Source organism: Oncorhynchus gorbuscha, linkage group LG05 (assembly GCF_021184085.1).
Source record: "Oncorhynchus gorbuscha isolate QuinsamMale2020 ecotype Even-year linkage group LG05, OgorEven_v1.0, whole genome shotgun sequence".
NCBI lineage: Eukaryota > Metazoa > Chordata > Actinopteri > Salmoniformes > Salmonidae > Oncorhynchus > Oncorhynchus gorbuscha.
Window position 1 is genome coordinate 62,684,002 of NC_060177.1, and position 26,219 is coordinate 62,710,220.

The 26,219-nt window shown below is 44.4% G+C and overlaps 1 protein-coding gene across 1 annotated transcript; it reads left to right on the forward strand.

The window, feature by feature from the left end:
• Positions 1-702: 702 nt before the first annotated feature.
• Positions 703-26,004, forward strand: LOC124036260 (U5 small nuclear ribonucleoprotein 200 kDa helicase-like). Its single transcript, XM_046350584.1, has 44 exons — positions 703-1,014; positions 1,412-1,575; positions 1,688-1,859; positions 3,075-3,267; positions 3,384-3,538; positions 3,649-3,801; positions 3,880-3,979; positions 4,068-4,204; positions 4,373-4,453; positions 4,631-4,804; positions 4,913-5,050; positions 5,216-5,371; positions 5,519-5,689; positions 5,870-6,063; positions 6,190-6,313; positions 8,355-8,504; positions 8,632-8,742; positions 8,936-9,067; positions 9,217-9,405; positions 12,300-12,497; positions 12,675-12,827; positions 12,947-13,027; positions 13,454-13,537; positions 15,530-15,636; positions 15,771-15,889; positions 15,999-16,153; positions 16,272-16,461; positions 16,765-16,938; positions 17,098-17,258; positions 17,505-17,732; positions 17,869-18,060; positions 18,205-18,383; positions 18,496-18,647; positions 18,747-18,855; positions 18,973-19,081; positions 19,197-19,386; positions 21,392-21,556; positions 21,745-21,866; positions 22,026-22,169; positions 24,008-24,184; positions 24,305-24,465; positions 24,678-24,759; positions 24,867-24,959; positions 25,150-26,004. The coding sequence occupies exons 1-44, from the start codon at positions 970-972 to the stop codon at positions 25,297-25,299; spliced, it is 6,414 nt and encodes a 2,137-aa protein (XP_046206540.1). The 5' UTR covers positions 703-969; the 3' UTR covers positions 25,300-26,004.
• The last annotated feature ends 215 nt before the right edge of the window (positions 26,005-26,219 follow it).

Here is a 26,219-nt window from a genome sequence, read left to right on the forward strand (position 1 = left end):
ATCTAAATCTTAAAGGGGGGGGGTGAGAAGGATTACTTATCCTATCCTAGGTATTCCTTAAAGAGGTGGGGTTTCAGGTGTCTCCGAAAGGTGGTGATTGACTCCGCTGTCCTGGCGTCGTGAGGGAGTTTGTTCCACCATTGGGGGGCAATACCATTGGGGGGCAATACATCATTTTGTTGACTATGAAATAGGCTGTGCAATAGAGATTAGACTATACTACAACTATATTATTATATTGCAGTATGTACAATCACAAAGCGAATTGAGCAACTGCAGGCAATTTCATGACCATTTTTTAAAGAATGACTCAGCAGCCCAATTATTAGCTATGCCTTTGCTGGGCAGTATTCACAAACCTATATGACCTCTTGCAATTATATAATTGCCACCAAAGCCCAGTCTGGCTAATAATACTGTCAGTGCTGGTTGAGCATGAACAGTCTGGGGTTTGGACCAGGGACACTGTGTTGAGTGAGTTCCTGGGGTGAGTGCATTACCGCATGGGCAATAAAATAAATAATTTCTTAGCGGATGCAGCACTAATATATGGGGAGGCTAAACCCACTTATTAACAGAGTTGAGATTCTAGAAAACCAAATCATTGCAATAATAAAGTTGGCCGGAGCGGTGACGCTTCAAATAGTCGATAGAGGGCATTGTAGGAAAAATGTAACGTCGAATTTGACTTATAACACGGACGGAAGCGGAAGTAATGACTCTTGTTGTTACATCGTGTTTTTCGGGACGTATGGCCAACGCTTTTATTTACAAAAAGTACATCACGTATCGCTAAGTGTAAATATAGATATATCTATAGATACAGAGGATTTCTGCTTATCTGTATTTATTGATCTAAAGCACACCAACATTGACTGTGGAGCTAGCCAACCTTAGCGGGCTGCTCCGCAATCTAGCCATCGTTTTTCCAGTGTTGAACAACAAAAGTGCGATTACGTTCATTCAACAATGGCAGATGTTACTGCGCGTAGCTTGCAGTATGAATACAAAGCGGTGAGTATGAAATTGAACTAAGTTAGCTAACGTTAACTACTTGGAAATATGTTCACTCAGGCTATTGTTTTGTTGCGCCTATGTAGCTAGTTCGCAGTATATAACATTAGTTAACGTAGCTGGATACAGGCTTTTAACTTTAACAACCAAAACTGACTAAAGTTACGGGTTACTAACCAGCCGCGCTTGTACGACCAGTTACCAGCTAGCTAGCGAGACAAGTTAGTCTGCTAACTAGACAGTTGATTGTCCAATGTTGGGAAACACGAATTCCTCAAAATAAGTTGTTTTTGTGCCTCAGTAACTGTATAACCAGCCAACATAATAACTTGGTGTAGGGAAGTTTACATTGCATTACAGTTCCTCCTTTTATATTTCGTCTCTTGTCCAATAATAGAACTCTAACTTGGTCTTACAAGCGGACCGTTCGCTCATTGACCGCACAAGGCGCGATGAGCCCACGGGAGAGGTGCTGTCCCTGGTGGGAAAGTTGGTGGGAACCAAGATGGGTGACAAGTCCCAGAGGACCAAACCTTCAATGCAAGGAGAGAAACGGGCAAAGTAACTACAAGTGCCTCTTCATGTCTATTTCCTGGTGCATGTCTGAATCACTTCTTGACTAACTAACCCACATATGACTCTTCCTTCCACTTTTGTCTTTTAAACTGTGCAGGAGGAGGAAGAGAGATGAGGACGGGCACGACATGAATAAGATGAAGGGCTTCACCCTCCTGTCAGAAGGCATTGATGAGATGGTGGGCATTGTGTACAAGCCTAAGACCAAGGAGACTAGGGAGACCTACGAGGTCCTTCTCAGCTTCATCCAAGCTGCCCTGGGAGATCAGGTCAGAGAAACAAACAATAAGGCACTTGTGCAATTATGTCTGTCTCAAGAGTCACTGATTTGAAAAGATTGCGGCTGGACAGTCTGTTGCGTACCAAGAGACTGTTGCGTAACCTCTCTAGGGGCTGTGGGACGCTATCGTCCCACCTGGCCAACATCCGGTGAATTTGCAGAGTGCCAAATTCAAAAACAGAAATACTCATAATAAAAATTCATAAAACATACAAGTGTTACACATCGGCTTAAAGATTAACTTCTTGTTAATCCAACCACGGTGTCAGATTTCAAAAAGGCTTTATGGCGAAAGCATACCATGCGATTATCTGAGGACAGCGCCCAGCTCACAAAACATTACATACAGTTACCGGTCAAGTAGATTAGTCACAAATGTCAGAAATAGCAATAAAATGAATCTCTTACATTTGATGGTCTTCGTATGGTTGCACTCACAAGACTCCCAGTTACACAATAAATGTTTGTTTTGTTCGATAAAGTCCCTCTTTATATCCAAAAACCTCTTGTTTTGTTGGCGCGTTTTGTTCAGTAATCAAATGGCTCAAAGGCAGTCACAACAGGCAGACGAAAAATCCAAATACTATCAGTAAAGTTCGTGGAAACATGTCAAACGATGTTTATAACCAATCCTCAGGTTGTTTTTAGTCATAATAATTAATAATATTTCAACCGGACTATAGCTTCGTCAATATAAAAGAAAAACAAGAGAGGTGCACTCTCGGTCGTGCGCAGCAAACAGCTCTGGGGACTTCTCACTATCCACTGACTCAAAGTGGTCTTACTCCCTCATTTTTCAGAATTACAAGCCTGAAACAATTTCAAAAGACTGTTGACATCTAGTGGAAACTATAATCTAGGTCCTAACCATTGACATACTGTATAGGCAGGCAAGAGAAAAGCACCCACATCAAAAATATCCCACTTCCTTGATGGATTTTACTCAGGTTTTTGCCTGCCATATCAGTTCTGTTATACTCACAGACATTATTTGAACAGTTTTGGAAACTTTAGTGTGTTCTATCCAAATCTACTATTATATGCATATCCTAGCTTCTGGGTCTGAGTAACAGGCAGTTTACTTTGGGCACACTTTTCATCCGGAGGTGAAAATAGTGCCCCCTACCCTAGTGAGGTTAACAACATTCTATTCAAATCAATGATGACTTAAATATGCCTGCGATGTGTGTCTGTGTCTCCACAGCCAAGAGACATCCTGTGTGGAGCAGCTGACGAGGTGCTGGCTGTGCTGAAGAATGACAAGATGAGGGACAAGGAGAGACGGCGTGAGGTGGAGCAGCTACTAGGGCCTGCAGATGACACACGCTACCACGTGTTGGTCAACCTGGGCAAGAAGATCAGTGACTACGGGGGTGACAAGGAGCTCCAGAACATGGGTAAGGAAATGAACACAATGATGAAGGAATGTTTACATTATGTTCACTCAACTGGAACATGCCTTTATTTTTGGCTAGTATTATGCACTCAAATGAATCAATGTTTCAACACACAGATGACAACATTGACGAAACATACGGGGTGAACGTCCAGTTTGAATCTGATGAGGAGGAGGGTGATGAGGACCAGTTTGGGGAGGTGCGAGATGATGGCTCAGATGAAGAGAGTGAAGGAGAGGAAGCAGACTTGGGCTGCACCCTGACGGCCAACGTAAGAACCATCGTTTACATGACAGCACACACATCTGTGTTCATACTAAACCACAATGTCTTTTTTAACCATTGCACTAATGAAACATGCATCTCCATGTTCCTCTGTAGCTTGGTGTGACAGGTGATGTGATGACAGCCAAGAAGAAGGAGCTGCACCCTCGTGACATTGATGCCTTCTGGCTCCAGCGTCAGCTCAGCCGTTTCTATGACGATGCCATAATCTCTCAGAAGAAAGCAGATGAGGTTCTGGAGATCCTCAAGGTGTGTGTTTTATTTGTTTCAGTGTGTCTGTATGGTTGCCTTGGTCTCTGACTGACTCCCTGTCTCTGTATTCCACAGACGGCCAGTGATGACAGAGAATGTGAGAACCAGCTGGTCTTATTGTTGGGATTCAACACTTTCGACTTCATCAAAATCCTTCGGCAGCATCGGCGGATGAGTGAGTACCTGTCATTTCCACAATGGAGAACATCACAGCCTGCGTTGCCAAATTTGAAAGGTCACTCATAATCAATTTACCTTCACAGTCCAGTACTGTACCATGTTGGCAAGTGCTCAGAGTGAAGCAGAGAAGGAGAAGATTATAGGAAAGATGGAGGCAGATCCAGACTTATCCAAAGTTCTTTACCAGCTGCAGGAGACTGAGAAGGAGGATATTATTAGGGTAAGACGCCATCTTCATTGTTGCATTAATCACTGGATAAATCATTGTTTCTATACTGTGTAATATAAACATATCGGAACAGACTGAAATAAATAAACAAATGATCACCTTAACATTTCATGTTGGTTCCCTTGGTCTTAAACAATGGCTGGTGTTCCATGTCTTTAGGAGGAGCGATCTCGCAGGGAGAGAGTGAGGAAGTCTCGTGTGGACAATGACTTGGAGTCTATGGACATCGACCACGGAGAGGTGAGGAGGAGAACCATGAATAATGCACACACTAATATAGCCCGTCTACCCACTGTGTAGCACACAGACAATTTGCACATACAATGCAAACATGACACACATGTTGCAATTCCACATGTATTTAATATGAATACATTGATGCTAAATACTAACTTGAATCATTTACCCCCCTCTCAGTCCATGGCCCCTAAACAACTGCTGGACCTGGAGGACCTGTCCTTCACCCAGGGAAGCCACTTCATGGCCAACAAGAGGTGCCAGCTACCAGACGGCTCCTTCCGCAAGCAGCGCAAGGGCTACGAGGAGGTGCACGTTCCTGCCCTCAAGCCCAAGCCCTTCGCTGACGATGAGGTGTGTGTTTGTGTGCGCCTGTGCATGTTTTATTTTTTGCTGTAGTCAGTACTGAGGCTTCTAGCAAGTGGATGGTCTTGTTAATTTATTTATTATCTGTGTTATTAGGTGCTGGTGGCCATTGAGAAGCTTCCCAAGTATGCCCAGGCAGGTTTCGAAGGATTCAAAACACTGAACCGCATCCAGAGCAAGCTGTTCAAGACTGCTATGGAGACCGATGAGAACCTGCTTGTGTGCGCTCCTACGGTTAGTAAATAAACCACGGTCAATTATAATATTTCTCCCCACAATACACTGCTCAGCACGCTGTCATGTTGCATATGTTTCGAAAGTGCCACTGTCGAACTCTTATGTTTTCTAACTTATCACTATGTATGGTTTCCCTCTGTCTTTTCCCCTGGATGCCTCCAGGGGGCAGGAAAGACCAACGTGGCCCTGATGGCAATGCTGAGGGAGATCGGCAAGCACATCAACCTGGACGGAACCATCAACTTGGACGACTTCAAGATCATCTACGTTGCTCCTATGCGCTCGCTCGTACAGGAGATGGTGGGAAACTTTAGTAAGGTGAGACTTGTTGTCCTTTCTATGGGGTCAGAACTCAGTGTTCAATGCTGTCAAGGGCTTGATTTGCCAAGGAAGCTGTGTTTGTATAATTAATCATAAGGCATAATGTCCTGTTTGCTCAGTTTTCCTTGTCTCCCTCCATCCCAGCGTCTGGCCAGTTACGGCATCACAGTGTCTGAGCTGACTGGAGACCACCAGCTGTGTAAAGAGGAGATCAATGCCACCCAGGTCATCGTCTGCACCCCAGAGAAATGGGACATCATCACGCGCAAAGGAGGCGAGCGCACCTATACCCAGCTAGTGCGCCTCATCATCATTGTAAGTACAGACACTCAAACGGTCCTCTTGTGGACCTCCTGCATGATCCTTCGAGTGTTTAGTCAAACATCCCATTATTACATTTCCCAAGCATTTACATTCTTTTACATTGTTTTTAAAACTAGTTCTAAACTCATTGGGTGTAAGTACTGTATATAACGGAGTGTGTCTTATGGTCAGGATGAGATCCATCTGCTGCATGACGACCGCGGGCCAGTCCTAGAGTCTCTGGTGGCCAGGACCATCCGCAACGTGGAGCTGACCCAGGAGGACGTGCGTCTGCTGGGTCTCAGTGCCACCCTGCCAAACTACGAGGACGTGGCCACCTGCCTGCGTGTGGACCCCGCTAAGGGACTCTTCTACTTCGACAACAGGTCAGCCAGGGCTCAGGAAGGAGGGACAATCTCTTCTACACTCATAATCCCACTTCAGTTTAAAGGTTTTATCGTGTGAGTGGTTGCATTGTCAGCATAAGACTAACAGTCTTTTCTGTCCGGTAGTTTCCGCCCAGTGCCTCTGGAGCAGACGTATGTGGGCATCACTGAGAAGAAGGCCATCAAGCGCTTCCAGATCATGAATGAGATCGTCTACGAGAAGATCATGGAGCATGCTGGGAAGAACCAGGTGAGGCCAGCTCAGTCTAGTAGTGTTCTATTTTATTACATAAAAAAAAAAAATGTTTTACCCCCTTTTCTCCCCAATTTCTAACTTGTCTTATTGCTGCAACTCTCCAACGGGCTCGGGAGGCAAAGGTTGAGTCATGTGATCTCCAAAACAACATGACCTGCCAAACCACACTTCTTACAGGGATACAAACTCGTTACCTTTCTGCAAAATTTGTCTTTTGAATCCAAAATTGGTGACCTATGTGATTCGTGTAGATCCGATGAGACATGTTTGGGGGGGGGGGGGCTTTGGATGACCACTGGCTGCATGTGAACTAGTGATGCGTGTTTGGAGCAATACTGGTGGTATCCAAGGCTCAGCCACTCGTTCACATAACAGAATGCACCACGCGACTGAAGAGATTGGCTAGTTACAGCATCAGCGCACGTTCTGGAAAGACAGCAGGAGAGTTGAAAGGCATTTTACCAGTTAACTTACAGCAGCGCGTCCCCTGAACGATAACTAAGGTAGGTGAGAAGCCTGACCACGGAGACGAGGGTGAGAAGGGTACTGCATGAGCTGTAACCGAAAAACAACTGGCATTTGGAACGTTTGAGGTGAGGGAGAAAGTGTGGTAGAACAAGTATTGTTAGCATTGTTAAGTATTTTGCTAGCTGGATCGAATTATCCGTTTGCTAGCCAGAGAAATGTTGAGCAACATTAGCCAACTTTACTGATCAAATAATTGAGTTCATGGTGTGAAAATTAGCAGACTAATAAAGTTAGACCGCTAACGTTAGCTCACTAACATTACATCAGATGAGCTAACGTTAGTAACCTAACCAATTCGCTATAATATTAACTGGTAACGGTATACGACTCCTTGCCATTCCTCAAGTTATAATGTGTTAGTTGCTTACTGGACCCTGGCAATCTGTGTGACATGTTGACTAGCTAACGAACTAATGTTTTCCCTTTACAGTATGTGGTTAATTTTCAGAATGAGAGAATTTGATGAAAAATGAGATGTTGCTTGTTAAACAAGTATAGCTGGGCCTGGCTTAAACTGGATGCCACTAGGTGAAAGGAACTCCACACACTTTCTCACTTGTTCAATACGGTGGTGTACTCAGTGGTGTACTCTCTGCCTGAAAGAGATCAATTATGCCAACAAAGGGTATCAAGCTGTGCTGGCACATTGTAGAACAGATGTCCACAGGCAAAGTGTAAAGTGCAGTGTAGCCCAAAGATATTGCTTTTGTTGTGTTGAACTTGACTAACACGTGTGTGAGTGAGGGGGGATTATTACATTTTTTTTACTCAGTGAACTTTATTTTTGCACACATGTAGCCTTAGAGCAAAAATAGAATACCTGTTTGTTTCATTCTATTTCTACTTAAGATGTTTTTTTCCCAAGTTTAATATTTAGAAGTGTGTGGTCACAAGCATTCTATTATCAAGGTTAGCATGGCTAACTGCAATATTAATGTATTGTTTTTTCTCAAGGCTTGAGTGTCATTTGCAGTGAAGTCTAGGCAACAAATAACATTGGATTGCTTTCTTTACATTTGTTTAGCTGTGAGTTAGTTTCACATCAACTACTTTTTATTTTACACACAGAGACTGATGATTTAGATCATATTCTTTGTTTAATTCGTTAACCTGCATTTCCCCAGGAGGGATTTGTTTTACATGTTTCAGTGCAAAAAACGTGTCACCTTTTTGGGCCCTCACCAGTTTGCATCCCTGTTCTTAACACCCGCCTGCTTAACACAGAAGCCAGCCGTGTTGGAGGAAACATTGTTCAACTGACAACCAAGGTCAGCCTGCAGGCGCACAGCCCACCACAAGGAGTCACTAGAGCGCGATGAGCCAAGTGAAACCCCCTTAGGCCAAACCCTCCCCTAACCCGGACAACGCTGGGCCAATTGAGTCGTGTTCTGTAATCATCATCATCTGACTCCACATTGCTCTAGAAAATCCCAATGTCTGTTTATCAGAGGAAGAGCAACAGAGTGTTCCACAATCTAGTATCCCTGTGCTAACTTGTGTTTGTTAGGTGCTGGTGTTTGTCCACTCCAGGAAGGAGACTGGGAAGACGGCCCGGGCCATCAGGGACATGTGTCTGGAGAAGGACACTCTGGGGCTGTTCCTGAGGGAGGGCTCAGCCTCCACCGAGGTCCTCAGGACTGAGGCAGAGCAGTGTAAGGTGAGCTCATCTGACCTGGAGACTGATTTTAGCTGTCAATCTATGCACTTCATTGAAAACCAAATCATACCATCTGATTATAAAATAAAAATTCTCTAAACAGTACATACATTTTTTCATCCACCAGAACCTTGAGCTTAAGGACTTGCTGCCTTACGGTTTTGCCATCCATCATGCTGGTATGACCAGAGTGGACCGTACCTTGGTAGAAGATCTCTTTGCTGATCGCCACATCCAGGTTAGTCTCTTCTAAATCTCTACTAATCTCTTTCCCGTGGTCCTATACAGTCAGAGTTATTGTTACAATGTCACTAGACCTGTCCCACTGAAAAGGCCAATTTGTAAGTCGCTCTGGATAAGAGCGTCTGCTAAATGACTTAAATGACTTAAATGTAAATGTAAATGTAAAAGGCTTTGTCCGTCTGTTTCAGGTGCTGGTGTCCACAGCCACATTGGCCTGGGGTGTGAATCTGCCTGCTCATACTGTCATCATCAAAGGCACCCAGGTGTACAGCCCAGAGAAAGGCCGATGGACAGAGCTGGGAGCCCTGGACATTCTACAGGTTTGTCTGCATTGGCTGGATTAGATGACTGAGATACATACACAGGGCTAGACTTCATTGTAGCACAGTGCAATTTGTTAGCTAAATAATCCTCAAACTCTGGCCATGTTTGTGAGTTTGAATGACACCTCCCTGTGTTCTGTGTTCAGATGCTTGGTCGAGCTGGGCGTCCTCAGTACGACACCAAGGGAGAGGGCATCCTGATCACATCCCACGGAGAGCTGCAGTACTACCTGTCTCTGCTCAACCAGCAGCTGCCCATCGAGAGCCAGATGGTGTCCAAGCTGCCAGATATGCTCAACGCTGAGATAGTACTGGGCAATGTGCAGAATGCTAAGGTGAGTGTATAACTGGAGTTCACCCCCCCCCCCCACAACCAGAGCTGTGTCGGTCACGAAGTTTCGTCAGCCGGTAATTGTCAAGCAAATAACTGTCGGTCTCACGGTAATTGGCTGCAAATTAACAAACACATTTAGCATCACCTGGCTTCCACACAAGGTCTACAAACCACTGATGAATCCATGTAATATAGCCTACACCTTCACAATAAATCAATGATTTATTTTAGACAAGTCTAAAGAAGCATGATATGAAGAAAATGTCATCCATTTCAGAAGAACAGAATAGCATAGAGTTGTCCTTTATGGTCCTGATCATGCTATGCCAAATGGATGTGGGCTACACTAGTTCATTTAGCAGACAAGATTTGCTTAGAATTCCGTGGCATTATTTTATCTTATCAGGAATACAATTGAACAAAACTGAATAAAATAAAAAATGATGGAGTGTGCACATGCGGTTATTCTGTGTCGAGCGGTTAATAACAAAGAAATAGGTGTCTCCTATATGCTTAGTTATTCATGTAACTTTAGTTGTTCTAGAAACGTTGGGCTGTATGTTTTGATTTTTAATACATTGCAGGGCTGCATGATGCGACTCTAAATGATGATTTGAAAAAAGTTGCTTGAAAGGCATGAGCTCTGCTTGTTTTTTTTGCGCAGACTGTACACACTCCAATAGTCTCTCATTCACAATTTGACAAGCACTTGATAATGCCTATAATTTCACAGCGGCATCCCATAATGCACCCTAAAAGAAATCCATGCCTTTTGCGGCCAGTGACCGTTGTGCCCTTCTCCCTGAGTGCTGTGCCGTGCCCTTCTCCCTGAGTGCTGTGCCGTGCCCTTCTCCCTGAGTGCTGTGCCGTGCCCTTCTCCCTGAGTGCTGTGCCGTGCCCTTCTCCCTGAGTGCTGTGCCGTGCCCTTGTCCCTGAGTGCTGTGCCGTGCCCTTGTCCCTGAGTGCTGTGCCGTGCCCTTGTCCCTGAGTGCTGTGCCGTGCCCTTGTCCCTGAGTGCTGTGCCGTGCCCTTGTCCCTGAGTGCTGTGCCGTGCCCTTGTCCCTGAGTGCTGTGCCGTGCCCTTGTCCCTGAGTGCTGTGCCGTGTCCCCTTGTCCCTTGTCCCTGAGTGCTGTGCCGTGCCCTTGTCCCTGAGTGCTGTGCTGCCCTTGTCCCTGAGTGCTGTGCCGTGCCCTTGTCCCTGAGTGCTGTGCCGTGCCGTCTCCCTGAGTGCTGTGCCGTGCCCTTCTCCCTGAGTGCTGTGCCGTGCCCTTCTCCCTGAGTGCTGTGCCGTGCCCTTCTCCCTGAGTGCTGTGCCGTGCCCTTCTCCCTGAGTGCTGTGCCGTGCCCTTCTCCCTGAGTGCTGTGCCGTGCCCTTCTCCCTGAGTGCTGTGCCGTGCTCCATCACGTGATTGGGTCTTTCTCACAGGCTACAAATGAAGACGGACACAACGGGGACGCCTCTGTCGCGTCCTTATCCAATTCTGTCCGAGGTGCATATTGAAGATATTGGAAGATACTTTTCTATGCCAACAAGAGGTCTAACGAACAGCAAAAGCACCAATCTTATGTCATTCTACTATCCTCCATAGTACAACAGTCAACCTATTCTGTGCGAGAAATAAATATTCCAAACCGTCTGGGACAGTTGTGGGATGCGATAGATCCCAAATGAATACAACCACTAGCATTAAAACAACTTTTTTTTATGCATTGTGGCTGTTGCAACAGATCAGAACATTTAGCTTAAAATGTTGATAAATTATTAGGCTTTTTCACATTCTAAGCTCAGCAATGCGCACATGGCAGTAGGCTATAAGCGCAGATATTCTATTAGCGGAAAATAGCATTTATCAAAAGTGACCGCCAATGCAATTATTATTACAATTTATTTTAAAGGTGTATTTCTATGGTGAAAATGATCTTCCCCAAACTTGAAACTCACCTGCTTCTTAAGTATGCCAGTTAGGCTCTACACCCCTTGTAAAGCAGATCAATGTCCTTCATTTTAAAAGTTATTTGGCCACTTTAGTTGTGATACTAACCTTATTAAAACATATAGGCCTATGGGCTAGGCTACATGAGGTGTGCAACTATAATTTGAAAAAGTTGCCAGAAAAAGGGCATTATGTCTTATGCAGGGCATAAATATATTTGACGTGATATTGTCAACCATTAGACTATTCTTGATTTAATCTTGTATTCACATATATTATTTAGTATATGTGTGAAATTAGTTTTGATTCAGAATGGACCATTATCATGCACCTGTATCAAATCAGGGGCAGCGGGAAAAAATGCACGTCATCTCTGCATTTATGTAGCGAATGGAAGATGCTTTTCCTATGGTTTATTTTCATGCCAGCCAGGTAGGCTATACTCTTGTTGTAAAGATAAACAATGTGCTTAATATTTGGGGAGTTGAGAAATAAATATAGTAGGCCTAGTCTATAGAAAGCTGATGGCATTCTCCTCTTTTTAATAGAGGCCGTCACTCTGTTAACTCGCGCAGTTTCATAGCCTATAGAAATGTAGCGCAACATGAGCTCATGGGCTCTCATGAAGTGTTTGATTAGATTTTCAAATACATTTTCATTGATGTCAGAGTGATTAGAGGGACAATAGAGTGCTGAGTACCAGGCAGTTAGCAAGTTTGGTAGGCTACTAATGACCATCAGCAGCATCAGAGCTTGGAGAAGCCTAATTACCATGACTGAACGGTCACGTGGAATTTGACTGCCTTCATGACTCGTGACCTCCGGTGTGGAGGTAACAACTCACCACAAATAACCATACAGACATGCTGTGGTGTGCTCTTGAGACTACACTTTACCTGTACAGAAACTGGTCGGCTAGAATCATTAGTGCTCACTCCCCTCTCGTTGTCTCCTCATCAGGATGCAGTGAACTGGCTGGGCTACACCTATCTGTACGTGCGTATGCTCCGTAACCCCACCCTGTACGGGGTCTCCCATGACGACCGCAGCTCTGACCCCTTGCTAGAGCGCCGCAGGATGGACCTGATCCACACTGCAGCCAACGTGCTGGACAAGAACAGCCTGGTTAAGTACGACAAGAGGACCGGCGCCTTCCAGGTACACACATGTTATTACACATGTTATTTTTGTTCAGGCGGATCAATGACCAATTGCGAACTCTCTTCAAGATTTTAAGATGGTGAAAGCAAGGATTATGCTATTGACATGAATGAGACAAATTGATGTACATAATAGATTATATTTTGGCCAACTTCTTTGCATCCCTCCCTGAAGGTTACTGACCTGGGTCGCATCGCCAGTCACTTCTACATAACCCACAACTCCATCCAGACGTACAACCAGCTGCTGAAGCCCACCCTTAGTGAGATCGAGCTGTTCCGCGTGTTCTCTCTCTCCTCAGAGTTCAGGAACATCACTGTCAGAGAGGTATGCACCACTCTGGGATACTATATCAATTACTAAAGCCTACACATTTTTTTCTGGTTACTAGTTACTAGTAAAATGCTACAGATACATAAAATCTCACATGTGGGGATTTGTTTCAGGAAGAGAAGCTGGAGCTGCAGAAGCTTCTGGAGAGAGTTCCCATTCCAGTGAAGGAGAGCATTGAGGAACCCAGTGCTAAGGTATACTACATGTGTCAAATGTTGTCACTGATCAGACTTGGGTTGAAATACTATTTAAGGTATTTCAATTACTTTCAAAGAAATTACATTTTTTTGTTGTTGTTGAAAAGACAAGCATTTGAATATTGGAATGTATTTGGAAATACTCAAATACACTCCTGTGCATTTAACCCAGGTATTTGAACTAAGTATTTTAAGATCATTTCAAATAGTAGGCTATTTATAGGAAATCCAATAGAAGTAGTTGATTCGGGCCACATTATTTGAAAATACTAAAATACACAGAAAATAAGTATTTAATTAACAAATACACATATATTTGTGCCCAGGTCTAACACTGATCAATGATATGGTACACCACTGCAGTATGTATTACTAGAGCCCTGTTGGTATGAACCAGTTCTGAGGTGTGTGTTCTTATTACAGATCAACGTGCTGCTCCAGGCTTACATCTCTCAGCTCAAACTGGAGGGCTTTGCTCTGATGGCTGACATGGTCTATGTGACACAGGTAAGCCCATGTCTGTTTGCTTGATTTGAGAGTTGTTTTAAGTATGTTACCAGTCTCTGACTGTTAAATCTGGAATCCTTAGTTGCTACATCCATTTTTTGTATAATTATATTTTGTATAAATGTTTTACAGTTGAAGTTGGAAGTTTACATACACCTTAGCCAAATACATTCAAACTTTTTCACAATTCCTTTCACAAATCCCGTGTTTTAGGTCAGTTAGGATCACCACTTTATTCTAAGTATGTGAAACATCAGAATAATAGAAAGAGTGATTTATTTCAGCTTTTATTTCTTTCATCACATTCTCAGTGGGTCAGAAGTTTACCTACACTCAATTAGTATTTGGTAGCATTGCCTTTAGATTGTTTAACTTGGGTCAAACGTTTCGGGAAGCCTTCCACAAGCTTCCCACAATAAGTTTGGTGAATTTTGACCCATTCCTCCTGACAGAGCTGGTGTAACTGAGTCAGGTTTGTAGGACTCCTTGCTCGCACACGCTTTTTCAGTTCTGCCCACAAATGTTCAATGGTATTGAGGTCAGGGCTTTGTGATGGCCACTCCAATACCTTGACTTTGTTGTCCTTAAGCCATTTTGCCACAACTTTGGAAGTATGCTTGGGGTCATTGTCCATTTGGAAGACCCATTTGCTACCAAGCTTTAATGTCTTGAGATGTTGCTTCAATATATCCACATAATTTTCCTCCCTCATGATGCCATTTATTTTGTGAAGTGCACCAGTCCCTCCTGCAGCAAAGCACCCCCACAACATGATGCTGCCACCCCTGTGCTTCACAGTTGAGATGGTGTTCTTTGGCTTGCAAGCCTCCCCTTTTCCTCCAAACATAACGATGGTCATTACGGCTAAACAGTTCAATTTTTGTTTCATCAGACCAGACGACATTTCTCCAAAAGTACGATCTTTGTCCCCATGTGCAGTTGCAAACCGTAGTCTGGCTTTCTTATGGCGGTTTTGGAGCAGTGGTTTCTTCCTTGCTGTGCGGCCTTTCAGGTTATATCGATATAGGACTCGTTTTACTGTAAATATAGATACTTTTGTACCTGTTTCCTCCAGCATCTTCACAATGTCCTTTGCTGCTGTTCTGGGATTGATTTGCACTTTTCGCACCAAAGTACGTTCATCTCTAGGAGACAGAATGCGTCTCCTTCCTGAGCAGTATGACGGCTGCGTGGTCCCATGGTGTCTATACTTGCGTACTATTGTTTGTACAGATGGACGTGGTACCTTCAGGCATTTGGACATTTCTCCCAAGGATGAACCAGACTTGTGGAGGTCTACAATTTATTTTCTGAGGTCTTGTTCATTTTGATTTTCCCATGATGTCAAGCAAAGAGGCACTGAGCTTGAAGGTAGGCCTTGAAATACATCCACAGGTACACCTCCAATTGACTCAGAAGCTTCTAAAGCCATGACATCATATTCTGCAATTTTCCAAGCTGTCTTAAGGCACAGTCAACTTAGTGTATGTAAACTTCTGACCCACTGGAATTGTGCTACAGTGAATTATAAGTGAAATAATCTGTCTGTAAACAATTGTTGGAAAAATTACTTGTCGTGCATAAAGTAGATGTCCTAACCGACTTGCCAAAACTATAGTTTGTTAACAAGAAATTTGTGGAGTGGTTGAAAAACACATTTTAATGACTCCAACCTAAGTGTATGTAAACTTCCGACTTCAACTATATATACCCATTAATTCTTGAAGAATTTAACTTAGAAATGCCTCATGGGCTTAGTTCAACTGTTGTACCCCATCAGTACACAAAATATAAGCATGTTTTACTCCAATGATTGTAAACAAACACTGTATATCCTCAACATGGTTAACTATGATTTTGAAATCATGGATGGTCAGTCCTTGCATCCATAGCTCTTGTCTATGAATTTGAGAAAGGTGGCATTTCTCAAGGTGGCTGGGTGAACGCTTTGACTCACCTTCTGATTCTAGCTTTAACTGTGTTCTTCCTCAGAGTGCTGGAAGACTGATGCGAGCAATCTTTGAGATTGTCCTGAGCAGGGGATGGGCCCAGCTCACAGACAAGACCATGAACCTCTGCAAGATGATTGACAAGAGGATGTAAGTTAACCATTGCTGTTTATTCCTAGTTTTCACTGATTTAAGACCTTAGTCTACAGTCCTAGTGAATTACACGATGAGGCTAGAATGAAATGTGATGTTCTTCCCTGTGTGGATGTGTCCCTCCTACACAGGTGGCAGTCCATGTCTCCTCTGCGTCAGTTCAGGAAGCTCCCAGAGGAAGTCATCAAGAAGATTGAGAAGAAGAACTTCCCCTTCGAGCGCCTCTATGACCTCAATCACAATGAGATTGGTGAGTCTGCTCTGCAGTCTGCTCCACATGCTCCACCTCAGACCTGCACAAACTAACACTACATTCTCATTGATTCATCCCCGGTTGTTAAAGTCCTTTTGTCCCTCAGGTGAGTTGATCCGCATGCCCAAGATGGGGAAGACCATCCACAAGTACGTGCATCAGTTCCCCAAACTGGACCTGGCTGTCCACCTGCAGCCCATCACCCGTTCCACACTGAAGGTGGAACTCACCATCACACCAGACTTCCAGTGGGATGACAAGGTCAGTGGTTTCTAAATGTGGATCTGTTTTAGTACCGTCAAGCTATAGTAGTTTAACAGGATTCACTTACTGTAACACACACACAAACCGTTAACACTGCTCTCTGTGGCCCATACAGGTGCATGGCTCATCGGAGGCCTTCTGGATACTGGTGGAGGATGTGGACAGTGAGGTCATCCTACACCACGAGTACTTCCTGCTCAAGGCCAAGTACGCCCAGGACGAGCACCTGGTCACCTTTTTTGTGCCCGTGTTTGAGCCCCTGCCCCCGCAGTACTTCATCCGTGTGTCCTCGGACCGTTGGCTATGTGAGTGACATTCCTCTGGCTAGATATTATATATATATATATATATATATGTTTTTTTTTTGTGGTTAAGAGCATTGGGCCAGTAACCAAAAGATCGCTGGTTCAAATCCCCAAGCTGACTAGGTAAAAAAAAAAAAAAGTGTGTGCCCTTGAGCAAGGCACTTAAACCTAATTGCTCCTATAAGCTGCTCTGGATAAGGGCTTCTGCTAAATATGTCAAATGTAGTTAATTAAACTGTATGAGAAAATCTAGACTTTAGAGGATGTCCATTGAAAATGTATCTCTCTCTCTCCTTCTCTCAGCCTGTGAGACGCAGCTGCCGGTGTCTTTCCGACACCTGATCCTGCCAGAGAAGTACCCCCCTCCCACTGAGCTGCTGGACCTACAGCCCCTGCCTGTGACAGCTCTGCGTAATGCCGCCTTCGAGACCCTCTACCAGAACAAGTTCCCCTTCTTCAACCCCATCCAAACACAGGGTAAGATTGCACCATGTTGGCTAACAGTTTCTCACTGCACCCATCTGACCTCTTAAGACCAATGTGGCCCATTCAATGACTTCGATCAGGCACATGCCTCTATACCTTTTGGTGCTTACACTGGGAGTAAGCTGTGTGGTATTGTCCGTCTTCCTCCAGTGTTCAACGCTTTGTACAACAGTGATGACAACGTGTTTGTGGGAGCCCCGACCGGCAGTGGGAAGACCATCTGTGCTGAGTTTGCCATCCTGAGGATGCTGCTGCACAACGCAGAGGGCCGCTGTGTCTACATCACACCCATGGAGGCCCTGGCTGAACAGGTACAGTTGTTTACCAACGTTGGATTAAAGCCAGTTTATATTTTGGGTTCTGATGGGGCAGGACAGTAAAACTACGCTCGTGAAGCATTTAGAAATTATATTCCTCAAGAATCAATGGGTACATATCATTAATTTAGATGTAGGAACTGTACATTGCCCCCCTTTTTAACATAATGTTGTTTTCATCTGACTTCAAATTGTTTGCCCATTTACACCTCTGTTTAATATCTTCCTGTGTGTGTCCAGGTGTTTGTTGACTGGCACCAGAAGTTCCAGGATGCTCTGAATAAGAAGGTGGTGTTGTTGACGGGAGAGACCAGCACTGACCTGAAGCTGCTGGGCAAGGGTGACATCATCGTCAGCACCCCGGACAAATGGGACATCCTGTCACGCCGCTGGAAGCAGAGGAAGAACGTCCAGAACGTCAGCCTCTTCATCGTGGACGAGACTCACCTCATTGGAGGAGAGAATGGAGTAAGTCCATGAATCCTAACTGATAAAACCTATATATCCACCTGCCTAGTGCTTTGATTAGATGTAAACTATACAATACTTGTTTGGCATGTGAAGTAAAATACATTGATATTCACACTCATTGTCTTGCTTGTAGCCTGTGTTGGAGGTGATCTGCTCCAGGATGAGGTACATCTCGTCTCAGATTGAGCGTCCCATCCGCATCGTGGCCCTCAGCTCCTCCCTGTCCAACGCCAAAGACGTGGCCCACTGGCTGGGCTGCAGTACCACCGCAACCTTTAACTTCCACCCCAACGTCAGGCCTGTCCCTCTGGAGCTGCACATCCAGGTCTGGACCATGACTGTAATGTCTTAACATGTTATCATCGTCAACCTGCCACCAATAAGGATTTGGCCGTAAAATCTGTTATCGTTTGGCTGGGTAATATCATCTGCTCAATTGAACCTCATTATAATGCCTGTCTCTCCTCAGGGGTTCAATGTGAGTCACACCCAGACTCGCCTGCTGTCCATGGCCAAGCCAGTGTACCACGCCATCATGAAGCACTCCCCCTCCAAACCGGCCGTGGTGTTTGTCCCATCCCGCCGACAAACCCGCCTCACCGCCATTGACATCCTCACCTTCTGTGCTGCTGACGTGGTCCCTCAGAGGTCAGACCCATAACCTCACCCTTTAATCTCTGGGGGGTTAAAACTTTGAATAGGTATCCAGTAATGATAGGTGTAACCTGAGGTCTCAGAGCAGTAACATGTCTCCCTGTAGGTTCCTGCACTGCACTGAGAAGGACCTGGCTCCCTTCCTGGAGAAGGTGACAGACGGCACCCTGAAGGAGACGTTGGCCAATGGGGTGGGCTACCTGCACGAGGGCCTGTCCACCACAGAGCGCAGGATCGTGGAGCAGCTCTTCAACTCAGGTACAACTGGCCATTCCATTAGACCTGCTGATGCCTAGTTAGAGGAATTATGGGCCATGGTTGTTAAATGACATGCTGTGTCTGGTCCTCGGTCTGTAGGTGCAGTCCAGGTTGTGGTGGCTTCACGCTCCCTCTGCTGGGGCACCAACATCTCTGCTCACTTGGTTGTTATCATGGACACCCAGTATTACAACGGCAAAATCCATGCGTAAGTAGCTACGACACTGGTTTTGGTGATGACTACATTTCCTAATCTATACCCGTCAGAACCTCCTACTGCCTCAGGTTGAGTGTGTGTTAGTGACCATGTCCTCTCTGTCCCCAGCTACGTGGACTACCCTATTTACGATGTGCTCCAGATGGTGGGCAAGGCCAACCGGCCCCTGCAGGACGATGAGGGACGCTGTGTCATCATGTGTCAGGGTTCCAAAAAGGTACGTTGGCAATATCCTTATTTACTCGCCCTCTCCATTTTCACTCAGTCCCTCTCCGTCTCTCGTGCTCCATCATTCTGTCGTTTATAACCTACTCTCTTTTTCTCAAATGTAGGATTTCTTCAAGAAGTTCCTGTATGAGCCCCTGCCGGTGGAATCTCACCTGGACCACTGTATGCACGACCACTTCAACGCTGAGATCGTCACCAAGACGGTGGAGAACAAACAGGATGCAGTGGACTACCTGACCTGGACCTTCCTGTACCGCCGCATGACCCAGAACCCCAACTACTACAACCTGCAGGGTGAGACAGACACTCATAGCACTGCGACTGCTCTCTACTGTTGACATTCTTACAGATGGGCGATACAGGTTTTTGGACTGTATGCCTTTTAGTTGAAGTGGATTTATTTTCCAGACATACAGGTAACTGCCAAAATAAAGGAAACAACTAAATAAAGTCTCTTAATTGGGTCACCACAAGCCACAACAGCCTCAATGCACCTTGACATAGATTCTACAAGTGTCTGAAACTATTGAAGGGATGCAACACCATTCTTCAATGAGAAATTCCATAATTTGGTGTTTTGTTGATGGTGGTGGTAAAAGCTAGCTCAGTTGCTGCTCCAGAATCTCCCATAAGTGTTCAGTTGGGTTGAGATCTGGTGACTGAAACGGCCATTTAGTTTACAGTCGTGGCCAAAAGTTTTGCGAATGACACAAATATTAATTTTCACAAAGTCTGCTGCCTCAGTTTGTATGATGGCAATTTGCATATACTCCAGAATGTTATGAAGAGTGATCAGATGAAGTGCAATTAATTGCAAAGTCCCTCTTTGTCATGCAAAAAACATTTCCACTGCATTTCAGCACTTGCTACAAAAGGACCAGCTGACATCATGTCAGTGATTATCTCGTTAACACAGGTGTGAGTGTTGATGAGGACAAGGCTGGAGATCACTCTGTCGTGCTGATTGAGTTCGATTAACAGACTGGAAGCTTCAAAAGGAGGGTGATGCTTGGAATCATTGTTCTTCTTCTGTCAACCATGGTTACACGTGCCGTCATCATTGCTTTGCACAAAAAGGGCTTCACAGGCAAGGATATTGCTGCCAGTAAGATTGCACCTAAATCAACAATTTATCGGATCATCAAGAACTTCAAGGAGAGCGGTTCAATTGTTGTGAAGAAGGCTTCAGGGCACCCAAGAAAGTCCAGCAAGTGCCAGGACCGTCTCCTAAAGTTAATTCAGCTGGGGGATCGGGGAACCACCAGTACAGAGCTTGCTCAGGAATGGCAGCAGGCAGGTGAGTGCATCTGCACGCACAGTGATGCAAAGACTTTTAGAAGATGGCCTGGTGACAAGAAGGGCAGCAAAGAAGCCACATCTCTCCAGGAAAAACATCAGGGACAGACTGATATTCTGCAAAAGGTACAGGGATTAGACTGCTGAGGACTGGGGTAAAGTCATTTTCTTTGAAGAATCCCCTTTCTGATTTTTTGGGGGGCCTTCAGGAAAAAAAGATTGTCCGGAGAAGACAAGGTGAGCGCTACCATCAGTCCTGTGTCATGCCAACAGTAAAGCATCCTGAGAACACAGCCATGAATAAATAATGGTACCAACACATCCTCCGAGAGCATCCAACCAGGAATAGCTTGGTGATGAACAATGCCTTTTCCAGCATGATAGAGCACCTTGCTACAAGGCAAAAGTGATAACTAAGTGGCTCGGGGAACAAAACATTGATAATTGGGGTCCATGGCAAACTCCAAGCATTGATTATGCAAGAATTGGCTGCTATCAGTCAGGATGTGGCCCAGAAGTTAATTGACAGCATACCAGAGCGGATTGCAGAGGTCTTGAAAAAGAAGGGTCAACACTGCAAATATTGACTCTTTGCATCAACTTCATGTAATTGTCAATAAAAGCCTTTGACACTTATGAAATGCTTGTAATTATACTTCAGTATTCCATAGTAACATCTGACAAAAATATCTAAAGACACTGAAGCAGAAAACTTTGGAAATTAATATTTGTGTCATTCTCAAAAATGTTGGCCACGACTGTACATCGTTTTCATGCGCATCAAACCGTTTTGACCACTTGTGCCCTGTGGATCAGGGTATTGTCATCCTGCCCAGCATTTGTACACAAGCATGATGGGATGTTAATGGCTTAATTAACTCAGGAACCACCTGCATTCACGATACTTTGTATCCTTCATTTACACAAGTGTTTGTTTTATTTTGGAAGTTACCAGTATATGTGTAGTCTTCTGTTAAACTGCTGCTCTCCATCTCCCCTGCAGGCATGTCTCACCGTCACCTGTCAGACCACCTGTCCGAGCTGGTGGAGAACACCCTGCATGATCTAGAGCAGTCCAAGTGCATCAGCATCGAGGATGAGATGGACGTGGCACCTCTTAACTTGGGCATGATCGCTGCCTACTACTATATCAACTACACCACCATCGGTGAGAACTACCACAACCAACAACCCACTCACGAAATATGGCTGTATCAGTCACATCACCTATACTGTGAACCATCGCAAATACTAAACAACTGTTGAAATAGAATACATTCATCATTGAGTATATAACGTGTTGCTATCTACAACAGTTCTGGAGTTACTGACATATTTCATTTGTGTTTGTATCAGAGTTGTTCAGTATGTCCCTGAACGCCAAGACCAAGATTCGTGGATTGATTGAGATCATCTCCAATGCTGCGGAGTACAAGAACATTCCCATCAGACACCATGAGGACAACCTGCTCAGACAGGTAAACATACTAATACACATCAATAATCATAATATGCATTTTGAGCAGACTCATAACCCACTCAAATACCCATGTAGAAGTGAAAAAAATGGAAATCGCTCACGAATACTAATCTGGAAATACTTGTCATTAATCAAATTGTATATGTGGTGTTTTCAGCTGGCCCAGAAGGTGCCACACAAACTGAACAACCCCAAGTTCAACGACCCACACGTGAAGACCAATCTGCTGCTGCAGGCTCACTTGTCCAGGATGCAGTTGAGCGCTGAGCTGCAGTCAGACACAGAGGAGATCCTCAGCAAGGTGGGGATGAATGGCTGAGACATTGATAGATACTTTGGTGGAATCTTAGCTGTGGTAAATGGACTCTGTAGAGCAGTAAAGGCATCACATATATTATGATAACATTTTGGACACGGGCAAGGGTTTTTCCGGCTACTTCAGGCACAACTTTTTTTCTAGAGGCAAGCCGAAGTCGGAAGCCGAGGACTACGCCCCCTCGTTTGTCGATTTGGTCAACAGTAGGGATTCTTCAATTCGTAATTTCTCTCAGACGACTCATCCTCATGCACATCTTTTTAGAAATACCGCACCAAACATCCTAGTCGGAAGCAAAATTGTGTGACTAAGATCTTGCCTGCAAAAATGTGTACATTAATTACAGATTTCTTGAGTTCTTTGAGGAAGTGCATTTTGGCTATGGCAGGGATCATCAACTAGATTCAGCCACTTGCCAAATTTTTTTCTTGAGCAGATGGTTGGGGGGCCAGAATTTAATTACAAATCATTTGTAAACTGCAAGTTGACTGCAAGAAGCCCAAACATACAGTACCAATCATAGGTTTGGAACACCTACTCATTAAGGGTTTTTCTTTTTTAAACTTTTTTCTACATTGTAGAATAATAGTGAAGACATCAAAACTATGAAATAACACATGGAATCATGTAGTAACCAAAAAAGTGTTAAACAAATCCAAATATATTTGAGATTCTTCAAAGTAGCCACCCTTGGCCTTGACAGCTTTGCACCCTCTTAGCATTCGCTCAACCAAAATCACCTGGAATGTTTTTCCAACAGTCTTGAAGAAGTTCCCACATATGCTGAGCACTTGTTGGCTGCTTTTCCTTCTCTGCGGTCCAACTCATCCCAAACCATCTCAATTGGGTTGAGGTCGGGTGATTGTGGAGGCCAGGTCATTCAGCACTCCATCACTCTCCTTCTTGGTGAAATAGCCCTTACACAGCATGGAAGTGTGTTGGGTCATTGTCCTGTTGAAAAACAAATGATAGTCCCACTAAGCGCAAACCAGATGGGATAGCTTATTGCTGCAGAATGCTGTGGTACAGTAGTCATGCTGGTTAATTGTGCCTTGAAGTCTAAATAAATCACTGACAGTGTCACCAGCAAAGCACCCTCACACCACCTTCATGCTTCACGGTGGGATCCACACTTGCGGAGATCATCTGTTCACCTACTCTGCATCTCACTAAGACATGGTTGTTGGAACCAACAATCTCAAATTTTGGACTCATCAGACCAAAGGGCAGATTTCCACCGGTCCAATGGCCCAAGCAAGTTTCTTCTTATTATTGGTGTCATTTAGTAGTGTTTTCTTTGCAGCAACCATGAAGGCCTGATTCACACAGTCTCCTCTGAACAGTTGATATTGAGATGCCTGTTACCTGAACTTTGAAGTGTTTATTTGGGCTGCAATTTCTGAGGCTGGTAACTCTAATGAACTTATCCTCTGCAGCAGAGGTAACTCTGGGTCTTCCTTTCCTGTGGGAGCAGATTTCCCAAATGTAAAATCATTTGAAGCTGATTTCCTGATGTTTTTACAGTTTTTATACATATGTCTCAAAAAAATACATTATTTGTATAAACATTTTTCAAAACTTGGGGGGCCAAATAGGCCACCAGTTGGGTAACCCTGGGCTATGAGATCTCAAAATGGACAAACAGTACTATTGCTGCTTTTTTTCTTGTTTTTCAATCAAAGGTCCTTTAAGGGAGTACGCAAGCACACTCGTTCAATTCGGCTAGCTGGTATCGGCTAGGCGCCAGCCAAACTGAAGCATGCTTACACCTTAATACTGTGGTATGATCTAGTGTAATCTGTATATGGTTCTGTCTTGTCCAGGCTGTGCGTCTGATCCAGGCCTGTGTAGATGTGCTGTCCAGTAACGGCTGGCTGAGCCCTGCGCTGGCTGCTATGGAGCTGGCCCAGATGGTCACCCAGGCCATGTGGTCCAAGGACTCCTACCTCAAACAGCTGCCTTACTTCACCTTGGAGCACATCAAACGCTGCACAGACAAGGTAACACATCCACTACTGCCTGTTACTCTATCCATTTGTAACACTTTAATTTACCAGACAAGCAATGAACATCTTGCACGGTTGTGGATCTTGAAGCTGATCTCTCAATATATTTCTCAGGGTGTGGAGAGTATCTTTGACATCATGGAGATGGAGGATGAGGATCGTAGTGGGCTGCTGCAGCTCTCAGACACACAGATAGCTGACGTGGCTCGCTTCTGTAACCGCTACCCCAACATTGAACTGTCCTACGAGGTGGCAGAGAAGGAGAATATCAAGAGGTGATTTAAATGGGGGCTGTTAGCGGTGTAGGGAAATCTTTGTGGGGAAATAGCTTGACCGAATATAAAGAGATCGGTACCACAGGAAACTGTCAATTTGCTTAGGAGTTTGATCATGTTTTTACTAGTTACTACTACTGCCCAGTGAATCTATAGAACATTGCGAATGAGAGAGAAACTGAGTAGGTGTCTGATCATATCTTTGTGTTCAGTGGAGGTCCAGTTTTGGTTCTGGTCCAGTTGGAGAGAGAAGAGGAGGTGACTGGGCCTGTTATTGCTCCACTCTTCCCCCAGGTACCTATCATCACCACCAGCTTTTCAGAACTCCCATATTGATTTGTTCAAAAAGCACAAACTCAACAATGGCCATTTTTAACATTTGATTGTTGTTATTGTTCCAGAAACGTGAGGAGGGCTGGTGGGTGGTAATTGGAGACCCCAAATCCAACAGCCTGATCTCCATCAAGAGGCTGACACTGCAGCAGAAGGCCAAGGTCGGTTAAATACCACACATCAATCTGATCTTGTGGAGCCAATGAATACCTGCAGGCAACTGCATATGTTTGACAAAATTGTTGCATATGGCTTGTGGGTGTAAAAACAAAGTAGACAAATAATCTTAAAGGTGAATGCCCTCTGTCAGCAGTGCTTGGCCTCACTCTGTGCCCCTTCCTCCCACTGCAGGTGAAGCTGGACTTTGTTGCACCAGTGCTGGGCATTCACAACTACACACTGTACTTCATGAGTGATGCCTACATGGGCTGTGATCAGGAGTATAAGTTCAGTGTGGACGTGAAGGAGGCAGAAAGCGATGGAGACAGTGACTCAGACTAATCGGGGATCTATAGATGGTGAGGAGCCTCCCCAGACTGGGATCAGTAGGGATTGTTGGTTTTGTTTTAGGTGAGGCATACACGGGTTAGCTGAGAACGTCACGAAAACGAGGTGCACGCTTCAATGGGGCAGAGAAGTCGGCATTGTGATTCTGGATAGCTAGCAACAATGACAAGTAGCTGCCATATGGGGAATTTTAGGTGGCTTGTTTCATCTTGTTCTTGATACCATGTCTTGTTTTGAGGTGTTATGGCTATAATTCGCTAGCTAGCTAACCAACAACTAACTATTTGAGACAAGTGCTCATATAGATTACATGTCAACAATCTTAGCCAACCCAGTCTTTTTTGCCCCAAAGTTGTGTGTGCATCAGTTTTGTTGCTAAACAGTCTAGTTGTTTTTTCCCTTGAATCTATTTTTGGACTTCTCATTATATGCTCTTGAGATAATGTTAAACTTTTTCCATGTCTACAGTAGTTTTTGAATTTGGATCAGTCGAATGTATATAGTACCTAATTAGAGATGTCAACCACAAGGTTTGAATTGTACATGAAAAAAGCATACTTACTATTTTAGTGAACAGTCATTGAATATTAAAGATTTGTCTACTATAACTGTTTCAACAACGTGATTAATATTGACCTGTTTTTTTTGTAAAATGCCTGTGCAGTTTTTTTTTACAATAAATCATTCAAATTAACCTGACTGCTTTGACTGTCAATTTAAAGGTAGACTAAGTGTAATGATGTTGCCACAAGTAGCACTGCAGATATTGCGATGAACGAGGTGCAAGACTTCACTCTCGCACAGTGTCTATGCATGTGCATGGGTGCACTTACGTGGTAGCCAAAGGACCGAAATTTACCCACTATGCATTTGACATATAGCTGAGTCTACCTTTTAAAATGAGGACAATAATC